The following is an 11,284-nucleotide window of genomic DNA, read 5'->3' as shown; positions in this document are numbered from 1 at the left end:
CCCCCAATTCCCCAGCACTGTTCCCATCCCCCAATTCCCCAATAAAAATCTTTAAAAAAAAAATTGGTTTCTTTTTACATGTGTTTTTATTTGGTATCACCTTTTTAATATATGTATGACTTTCAGCATATGTGGCACCTTTTAAATATATGTAGCTCCATTTTAATATCTGCTGTACCTTTTAATTTATATTTTGCCTTTTTAATTATGTTCTAATTATACATACTCCTTTTCTTCGAATTGCTGGCCTATATAACTATTATTTTTCCTTATTGAATGGTAAAAGCTCTTTTCAATTAGAAGAATTAGAACATTTACTGTTATATCTGTGGTAAATATTTTTTCCCCATGTTTTTTTTTTTTTTTTTTTAAGCTGAGCCATCCTGCTACCTGTTGGCAGCTCAGTGGCTGCTCAGCTCGGGCTGGAACTCGAACCGCTGTTGCTCAGAGCTCAAACTCTTAAGCGAGTTCTTAACCAACTGAGCCACTCGGCCGGCCCTTCCCCATGCTTTTTTGTCTACTTTTTGTGATACAGAAATATTTAATTTTAATATAATCAAATTCCTCTAGTAGAGCTTCTGGATTGAATGTCATGTGTAGAAAGATCTCCACCTCTTAAAATTATACAAACATTCACGTATGCTTTCTTCATGTAACTTTATGTTTGTCTTTTTTAATGTTTAAATCTTTTATTTATCTGGAATTTATTTTGATATAAAGTTAATATGAAACCAGCTTCTCACCCACCCTCCCAAATCACTAACAAGGTGATTAAATTGTTTATAATATAACCTTTATTTTCTATTAATAATTCAAAATAAACTTAAGACTATACATCAAGTATTCTCTTAAGCTTTCCAATTCTGATAAAAGAATTCCTATGAACATTAACATATTATTTGTACTTCTAATTAGAATTTCATGATAGCAAAACCTAACTAGTAAAGATTTTATTCCACATAGGTGCAAGAACTCCAAAAGCACTAAATTAATTGCTTTACAGAGCTATATAAGCAAGTCTATTAAACAAGTATTTTTGAGACCCTATATGGCACATAGTATGTATGCCATGTGTGCTCGTGTGTGTACAGAGAGGGGTTATGATACAGCATTTAACTAAAAAATATGCTTTATTTTGAGTAAATTCTATATATTATTTATTCAAATAGTTGAGGACGTAATTGCTATATTTGTATCCTATATTTCATTTATTAGAAGAATCAGATATCTGTAAAAGGCTGAGTTTGAGTTTCTAGGGAAGCATCTTTCAGTTTTAGATACCTAAATAAATTTACTTTTTTTTTTTTTTTTNATATTTGGTGGAACAAATAAAAGCCAATATACAAAATTTAATAACATTTTACCGAATCTCTAATGTTAATCAGACACTATGCTATCAAGCCATTAAAAGATATAAAGATATAAAATAGGAGTAGACTATCTGCAACTAGAGAGCTTAGAGTAGAGAGGGTGAACATGAAATAAACCCTTTTATATTAAAACACGGAACTCTCTAAAATCTGAAAAAGACAAATTTAGGTCATAAGAACAAAGTTCTGTTTTACCAAGTAACTGACAAAATTCCATTCTAAGAGACTAGACAGATAAGAACAGAAATTATTAAAATATTTAAAATTTATGAATGAGAGATTTATAACAGGATAACATTGTTATAAAGTCTTTGGCTTTTATCAGTTTCACTTCTTCCTGATAACTATGTTCCCTCAAAACAACATACAGTTAACCCTTGAATAATACGGGTATGTGCATCCACTTACATGGGGATCTTTTTCAGTAAATACTGTAAATGTATTTTCTCTTCCTTATGATTTTATTTTATTTTTTCAATTGTAGTTGCTATTCAATATTATCTTAGTTTCCTTATGATTTTCTTAACATTTTCTTTTCTCTAGCTTTATTATAAGAATACAGTACATAATACATATAACATACAAAATATGTGTTAAATGACTGTTTATGTCATTGGTAAGGCTTCCGGTCAACAGTGGGCTATTAGTTAAGTTTTTGGGGACTCAAAAGTTATACGCAGATTTTTGACAGTGCAGCTTGTCGGTACACCAGCCGCTCTATTGTTCAAGAGTCAACTGTATTTTCTCAAAAGTTGAACCCTTAAAAATAATCAGTTCACATTTTTCCCTTCAGTGTTTTTAAAAGCTTGCCTAAAGCAACAGCAAAGATGAACCCGAGAATAGTAACAATAGTGAGCAATTACAGGATTATAGTTCTACTACTACTGATTTTTCTTTTATATTTGTTAAATTCTAGGTTAGTAGTCACCCTATATCCTTTAGGGGAATTGTAATTTCAAATAGCTCCTGGGCTCATGCTTATACCTTTATACATCTTCTATATTTTTTATAGATTATATAGTATTAAAATAACTAAGTTGATACCATTTGATAATCTTCATAAAGATTAATAAGTGATAAAAATAAACAAATTTATAAACAAAGAGTTTAAAAGGGTAAGTATTTTGTCATCTTGTTCCTAAATCCAAATTATGATAGTATTATAAAATATTGAGACCTTAGGTATGGTGTAAGCAACCGTCACAAGAATTACTATTGGTTCCTTTAAGCCAGTGGGTTAAACTGTTTCTTTGAATTTTCCCCAAAGGTACTTCTAACATGGTAAATATTTAAATTTTTTTAATTAAAGTTTATTGGGGTGACAATGGCTAATATAAAATATATTATAATAATATAAATATAAAAATAATATAAAATATAAATATTTTTAAATTTAAAAATCTTTCATAAACATATACACAAATACACAATATTTTCTTATTTTGTCAGGGTATCTATCGTTAAGTGAAACTGGGAAAAATATGCTCTTTGTTTACATTACAACTTCTGGAAAAGAGGTTTTAATTAGGAAGACAGCAGCTCTGCACTGGTCTTCCTAAAATTTAGGTTGAACATTTCTGCTCACGTAAAATTTTACAAAAAAAGAACATTACATCATACTTGTGGAACACTAGACACCAGCTCATACTCAGACATAATCAGCTTGATACATACTACTCCCAAAGCTAATGGTAATGTAATCACAATACCTTATAAATAGTTTTAGAGCTTATTTTAAATGCAGGGTACTTTTTGTCTGACATGTTTATAAGTGGTTGTTAGATATTGTTTGTTTCAACTTTGAAAGAAAACTTTACTTCCAATCATTTTCCAAGAGTCTACAACACCTTAATGAAAGTGTTATCCTGAGACTGCAAAATGGACTTGAAACACAAAATGCTGATATCATTTGCAAAGATTCATCAATCAGGATTTTCTCCAGACTGTATAACAGAAGTAAAATGAATTCTGAGGTTAAACTGAAATTGCAATTATCATCCATAATTCCTAATTTCAAGTTTTTAATCAAAATAGCCTCACTGATTTCAGTAAGAGATGACATAAATTTGATAAATAATAAACATTGAACCATATCACTTTATATTTATAAAATATCATTTACTAGTTTTATATATTGGAGGTTAGCATAAGATTTCATTTGAAAAGAGGTTTCTATTGGAAAAAATATTTTGAAAGCCTTGCTTTAAGCTATACATTTCAATAGAATTTAAATAACTTAGCATACCAATTTGGCTTTAGTTACACATTTCGTACCTCACACAGGGATGCAATGCAACATGTTAGCTTTTCCATTCTATTAGAACGAGATCATCTGAACATTCAAATTCAAGAAATTTTGCGATACTGAAATGAGTTTTTGTTTCCTTTTTACAAATTTGATACTGGTAAAACTATATAAAAAAGCTTTGAAAGTCAATGTAAAGGTTCCAAAAATGTCTACTTCTTCCCTGGTATAGACTTCCTTCCATTATAAGAACCTGATTCCTTCTTGCCGTCTACTGTTAAAGAAAGAATACTGAGGAAAAGGAAGCTCTGCTTGCTTTCTTACAGTTTCAATAATTTTGAGCCTAGTGACCCGTCCTATATTATGGAACAGAATCTCTAAAAAACATGCTAAGAAATGTGGACCCATTGAAACTATGAAACAGCAGAATGCTAATGACACACCCTAGACATCATTTGCTCAACTTTCTCTTAAATATACTTAATTATAAAATATAAATAAATAAAATGAGGAAAGATGAACCAATGACAAAATCACTTGAAAGTCAATTTTTGCAAGGAAAATACCAGGTTATCATTCTACATAGTCCTGTATAATGAATGATATGTTTCATTCTATATAGCATATATGTTTATACAAAAAAGACTGGCCACTGAGACCAATGAATACATCCATAAGTTAAAAATAACATATTTTAATATAACAAAAATTGTTTCTATTACCTGTTCATAGTTTAAACGTTGAATTTCTGAAATTTCTTTTGGCTTTGCATCAAGCATGTAATCTCCTGTAAAAAGAAATTATGAAGTTGCCTTTTTAAAATACTTTTTTATGATTACAAAGGTAATAGATTTTAATTATAAATTACAGCAATAGGTGGCATATAAAATTGACCCCAAACTCTATTCAGAGAAAATCGATATTGACTGCTAGTCTCACATATTTTTTTTAAAGTACATACTCTAATTCTTTTGAGCTTTCTTTGTCTTCCATTTATAATATATTTGAGCATCTTTCACTATCACTACAATAAAGCTCTAAAGGTTTGTACCAAGTTTCACTGATATTAACAAAATTATTATTACCCATTGCCTTTCCAAGAATGGGTGTTACCAGTCTTCTAAATGTTTGCCTTTCCAAGAAGTAAACAAAATTATTTTGCATTTAAAAAAATTGATGTCGGGCTGGCCGAGTGGCACGTTGGTTGAGCAGGCTTGGGAAGCCAGAGGGCCCAGGTTCGGATCCCACATATGAGGGCCAGTGACACTGCCCTCTACAGCTAAGATGCTGAACAACAGTGCAACCTGGAGCTGGGCTCCCGTGAGTCAGGTGACAGCTAGGCTGCAGCCCCTGCTGCAATGGGTTGCCATGGGCTACCGTATGTAGCCAGCAGCCAGCGTGAACAGCGGTTCGGAAGCCGGTGACTGATCTGCCTCACCTGGGAAGAGCGCAATGATGGTGCCAACTTGGGCCAGTGAAGAAACGCCCTCCACAACTAGACTGAAGAACAAAANAGCAGCCAGCGTGAGTGGTCAGCAGCTGCCGAGAGCGTCCTCCACAACTAGACTGAAGAACAAAAGGACAGCAACTTGTCTGTTCCCCTTCCCCCAATTCCCCAATAAAAATCTTTAAAAAAACAACAACAAAAAAATAAATACCTTACTTATCTTCTGCTTTGATTAAAGTAGTAATCCTACTATAAAATTATCAAGAAACCAAGGCACTAACCAGTATATGTATTTGGGAAATACATTCTACAATCCTCTATTTCTACACAGATAATTTCAGGGGTTAGCCTTGAAATTTCCAAATAATAACTGCCTACCATGTGTTGCTTCAAATATTTGAAATAGGAAATGATAACCTCTATACAGATTTTAGAAGTGAAACAGCAAATACACAAATATTTTAACTGACTTATTCACAAGCATACTCAGTGGTATATTGATTTCCTGAACTTAGCCAATAAAATATTCTGGATGTTCATTAAAACTAGGGACAAAAAGAATATAGTAGTGAAAAAAAATGCCTGCCTGTCACTAATACTTTGGAGTCATCAACAGATCTTAATTTTTTTTAACCAAAAAATGATCTTCCTAAAAGCTTGCTTCTCTTTTTGCTTTCCTCTACCACCATCACCTCAAAGCAAGTGCCAAAATTTTGTTAATGATCCTAAGACTTTCACTCCTTTGTCTCTTCAGATTTTATTAAAGAGAAACAGGTTATGGGACAGCTAGCTAAGAATATAGAATTAACTATTGTGGCATTCTGTCTGAATCTCTAAATTTAAAATTTTATAATTAGAAAAAAAAAATGGAATATGACCTAGGTTCTCAGGCGGTCCTCTGTTATAATCTATAACGTTTATAAGTAAATGAGAGTGCTTTATTTAATGTATATGTGGGTACTTGGAAAGTATTCTCATAAGTAATTTAAATAGTCTTCCTGAAATCTGAGCAAAGCCTCCCAAAGTAATACATAGTTCCAAAACAATAGAGACCAAATAAAATGAAGCTTTTTATTCTCCAGGAAAATAAATTATGTCCTATCCTATAAATATTTTATTGTATTAACTTGATTTCCTGGGCAAATTAATAATATAGTTAAATTAACAAAGGAAATAGCTACTCCAACTCCAAATACTTAACTATAAGATAAAACCTCATTACTTCAGCCCAATTATCTTTTAGTGATTCTTAGTCATTTAAAGAATGACGTGGGCCGGCCAAGTGGCACGATGGTTAAGAACTGGCTTGGGACGCCAGAGGACCCCGGTTCGGATCCCACATATGAGGGCCAGTGACACTGCCCTCTATAGCTAAGATGCNGTCGTCTTATACGCCGGCAAATACGGTAGTAAAAATATTGTGAGACTATGATTTAAAATTTCCAATTTGTAATAGTATAAATATATAATTTTTTATTTGCTAAATTATAAAAGACCTCAGTGTGATACACAACTACCTGCTCTATAAACAAGTTCTACTCAATGCAGTTGGTCTGCAAACTGTGTATTACTGGTCTATTTTGAAATAAGCTTGCATAAGAATGCAATTCAATACCACTGCTTCCTTCATCAAGAAAATTTTGCTATGAAAAAATTTCAGATGAACTAAACAGTGTACTTATTAATGTAAATGGTTTACATTCTGGTATAAGCCCCTATCTCACAGCAGACTGGAAGCTAACATTTCATAGACTGGCATAGGTCCATAAATCATACTTTGAGTAGCACTGCTCCAAATCACCTCCTGGGTCTTGAATTCAAGTCTACTCAGCATTTCTTAACACTTTGTACATGTAATGTCAGAGTTTCTATGCCATTCCCATTCTGCAATTTATTAGAATGAATATCTATCTTCTTGTTTTCTAGATGTCATCTAGTCTCCTTATTTATACTACAGGATTTTAATCCTGGTCAGAAAGAAGGCTTTAACACCCAAGAACAGTAGCATACTGATCCAAAATTTTAATTAAGAGATTAAAAATTATAATTTTAAAGTAGATTATATAATAGCACTTCAGGAAGGTGAGATTTGGTACTATATTAGCTTTGAAAACTTTGTTTTACTTTGAAAGAGATATAAAAATCACCCACTGTTGAACACTAACCTAAATATTCCATCAGCTGTTCAGCGGTTATGATTTCCATCATCGGTGGAAGTTTCACCTGAAAAACAAAGTATTTTTTCCATAAAATCAAATGTTTTAGGTGATTAAAGTGTTCCTTCTGTCAGAAACGCAAGTGTGTATATGTATACATTAACATTTACATTATTAAAGTCTTTATAACAAATCTTTATAAAATATAACAAAGTCAATCCTATCACCATAAAATTTACAAAATAATATAAGGTCTCATAGAGACACTGAAAAATCTGTTTTCAAAGCCTAATACTCTGCCTTTCGCCACCCATCATGATTGTCATCAGGCACCTGCAACAGTGTTCTTCATGATAGAAATGCAGTTAAAGGGCAGGAAGAGGCACCAAAAATACTGTGACAGATCACCCACAGAGCAGTTTTACTGAAGACAGGCTTGACCACAACTCAATATCCTATTACTTCAGTCTTCATTGACATTTTTTATTGTTGAATGGCTAAAATGAATACAGTATTAAAGTATCAGTCACACACTGAATAATTCATACCACATGATTCTACCTGTAAAGTTTTGAAACAGACAAAATTAAGCTATATTATTTAGAGCTGCACATTTGGTGATAAAACTATAAAGAAAAAGTAAGGAAAGGGATACTATAAAAATCAGGATTATGGTTAGCCCTAGGGATAAGGATGTTGGAAAGGAGCATACAAGACACATCTGAAGTGCTGGCAATGCTCTGTTTCTTGACTTGCATGGTAGCTCCACTAATATTTGCTTTATAATAACTTGTTAAACTAGATATCTCTGTTTTGTGTTCTTTTCTGTATACTTGACAATAAAAATTTTAAAGTAGATACATACATTATAGTTTAAGTTTCTAAAGTTAATTCAGCTTTAACACATAAATTAATTTTTCAAATGAATTGTCAAATGAGTTACACAGATATTATAGCTAATGACTGTAAATATTTTAACTGACTTATTCAAAAGCATACTCTGGGGCCGGCCGAGTGGCGCGATGGTTAAGAACTGGCTTGGGACACCAGAGGGCCCCGGTTCGGATCCCACATATGAGGGCCAGTGACACTGGTCTGTTCCCCTTCCCCCAATCCCCAGCACTGTTNAAAGATTTTTATTGGGGAATTGGGGGAAGGGGAACAGACAAGTTGCTGCCCTTTTGTTCTTCAGTCTAGTTGTGGAGGATGTTGCTTCACCGGCCCAAGTTGGCACCATCACTGCACTCTTCCCGGGCGAGGCAGATCAGTCACCAGCTTCTGGACGGCTGCTCACAGTGGCTGCTGGCCGCTCATGCTGGCTGCTGGCTACATACGGTAGCCCATGGCAACTCACCTGCCATCACCGGCGACTCATGGCAGCCCAGCTCCAGGTTGAGCTGTTGTTCAGCATCTTAGCTATAGAGGGCAGTGTCACTGGCCCTCATATGTGGTATCCGAACCGGGGTCCTCTGGCGTCCCAAGCCAGCTCTTAACCAATGCACCACTCAGCCAGCCCTAAATTTACTCTTAAGAGTGCTGCTTTGTCTAGTCTAGTTTATCTAACTTTTATTATCTGAAATTGGTCAACAATACTATTTCAATCAATATTTCTTGAAAGTCTGTGTTTAGTAAAGGATTAAGAAAACATGAGGAGATGAATGGTTCTTTTAAAAAAACCAATAATCTGGTTGGGCAAAGAACATACAGGGAACAGAGAATAAGATAACGATAAAGTATAATATAGTGAAAATGTAATAAATGCCTTAACTACCAAATAATTTCGAAAAGAGATATTGATAAAGTCTGTAGTACTCAGAAATACATTTTGGAGAGGGTAGTATCTAAACTGGATTCAGAAAAATGGGCAGTACTTGGCAAGGCAGTGAAGGAAACAGCATTCTTTGAGGGAAAAAGAGTGATAGAAAAAGTACATATTAAGAAACATCATTTCATACAGAAAGCTTATAAGAAAGTTTGTATGTAAGATTTATATTGCAGAGTGGTGGGAAACATGGCTGGATGAGTAAACTCAATCAGATAATAATAAATCATAAGTAATATGGCTGCTTGTAAAAAATCATAAGGGAGCTTATGTTTTTAACTAGACATGTACAGGATGAAATTGATGCTTTCAAAAGATAACACTGGTATGTAGGCTAATTTGGAGGGGAAAGGAAATAATAGAGTTTGCAATAAATCATGTTGTGAAGTATCAGTATATAAAGAGGAGAAAGAATTTCAAAGAAAGAATCCATAGACTTTGCTACTAATGGGATATTCCAGATAAACAGAAATCAAAAAACAAAAACCTGAGAGCTTTGTTAGGCCAAAAAATGGAAGAGAAAGTTTGGCAGTAGTTAGGTTATCCCAGGTGAGCATTTGGAAAAGAGGAGACACGGTCAACCCTGGGCAATATTAAAATGCTCCAACCTTGACCAACCTATATATTTACATTAAAAAGATAAATGATCTCTTTTAAAGTCAGAGAACACCGCCATCCCAACAACCATTTTCCTTCCTATAATACTATGTTAGTCTAATCACCATATAAATTATTTTGGATGAGTAAAATCATAGTATAAATTCCAATTTGTGTGATACTTTTTTTACATTATCTTCCTACCATTTCTGCCACACTTCTTCCCCATTTGATTTTATTAGACCTCTTAGTACTTCCTAGGTATCCTAGCTTGTTCTGTTCCTTTCTTTATGCCAAAGCCCTACAACAAGCCTTGTCCATGTGTTGTCCTGCTCTACTACTCTAGTTAACAAAAATTTCCAAATTAAAATCCACTCGTCCTCTAACCTTTGCCAATCAAAATTCCCATTCCCTTGTGGTTCCTCAGCTTGGTGCTAGGAAAGCAATTAATGGTTTCTCTTATAGTCTTTCTACTAGTGTTTGCTTATTAACTCAAAAGCATCTCTAGTTCCTCTAGAGAACTGGGGTAATCTCAAGAGGAGAAAATTCAAATAGCTTAGAAAATTAAACAATTTGTCCTGGCAGGATTGACCCTGAATAAAGTTTACTTTTGGCAAGGCAAATTCTTCAAAAGCTCTTCTCACATCACTCTTGCTCACTGCTCCCCACCTCCCATTACGATTACATTACTTTCATGCTGCCTGCCCTGGTAGCTGAGTCCCTCACCAGGACTGCCAAACCTCTTTCACTACCCTAGATTTAGATACTTCTTCATCAGTTTTTCTTTTTCCCCTATTAAAATTTCATTATCTCACTTAGTCTAACTTTATTTATGTTTTCTGGTCCTAAATGTAAATTTACAGACAAGATCTGTACTGTCCAATACATTAGCCAGTAGCAACATGTGGCTATATAAATTTAAATTAAATTTGATATTCAGTTCCTCAGTCACATTAGCTGTATTTTAAGACCTCAAGAGCCACATTTGACTATTGGCTACCAAACTGGAGAGCACAGATATAGAACATTTCTATCATCACAAGAAGTTCCACTATACAGCGCTGATTTAGATCTTTCCTCTGAACTCTAGATTTTTATATCCAATTGTCCATTTGGATATCAATAAACATCTCAAAACCAAAATTCTCATATTCCTCCCTAATCATGTTCCTTCCATTTTTTTTCCTGTTTCAGCTGAAGTCAGATGATGTTAGTTCTTTGTTCCAATCCTCTAATGGCTTCCCAGCTCACTCCCAGCAAAAGTTAAAGGCCCTATATGATCTGACCCCACTACCTAATATCATCTTTTGCTACCTCCCCTTCGCCCACTCCTTGGCAGTCATACTGGCTATTCCTCAAGAGCACCAAACATATTTCAGCCTTCCCATGAAATATAACTTAGAAATCACAAAGTCTAAGAATCACTAAACTAGACTAAAAGAGGTATAAATAGAAATTCTATTTCTAGTTATCTAGGTATTCAAAGTAATCTACTCACATCTGTGAGGTTCCCTAGCCAGTAAATGGGATTAAATGATATTAATTACTGTATTTGTCGGCGTATAAGACGATTTTTTGGCCCTGAAAAATATGCCTCCAAGTGGGGGGTCGTCTTATACGCCAGGTACACTTCAGATAGACTGCCCA

At 33.9% G+C, this 11,284-nt stretch overlaps 1 protein-coding gene across 1 annotated transcript in view; it reads right to left on the bottom strand.

Annotated features, from left to right (window-relative positions):
• The window catches only part of MINDY2 (MINDY lysine 48 deubiquitinase 2), a 69,703-nt gene that overhangs the window by 42,862 nt on the left and 15,557 nt on the right, over positions 1-11,284 (bottom strand). The window contains exons 2-3 of the mRNA XM_019657543.1: positions 7,228-7,285; positions 4,338-4,402 (exon numbers count right to left, since the gene is read on the bottom strand). Coding sequence (XP_019513088.1) covers positions 4,338-4,402; positions 7,228-7,285 — 123 coding nt within the window. The remainder of the gene's footprint in view (positions 1-4,337; positions 4,403-7,227; positions 7,286-11,284) is intronic.

This window comes from Hipposideros armiger, unplaced genomic scaffold, assembly GCF_001890085.2.
Source record: "Hipposideros armiger isolate ML-2016 unplaced genomic scaffold, ASM189008v1 scaffold_276, whole genome shotgun sequence".
Classification (NCBI taxonomy): domain Eukaryota; kingdom Metazoa; phylum Chordata; class Mammalia; order Chiroptera; family Hipposideridae; genus Hipposideros; species Hipposideros armiger.
Note: the sequence above shows the minus strand (reverse complement) of the source record. Positions and strands in the feature narration are given on the sequence as shown.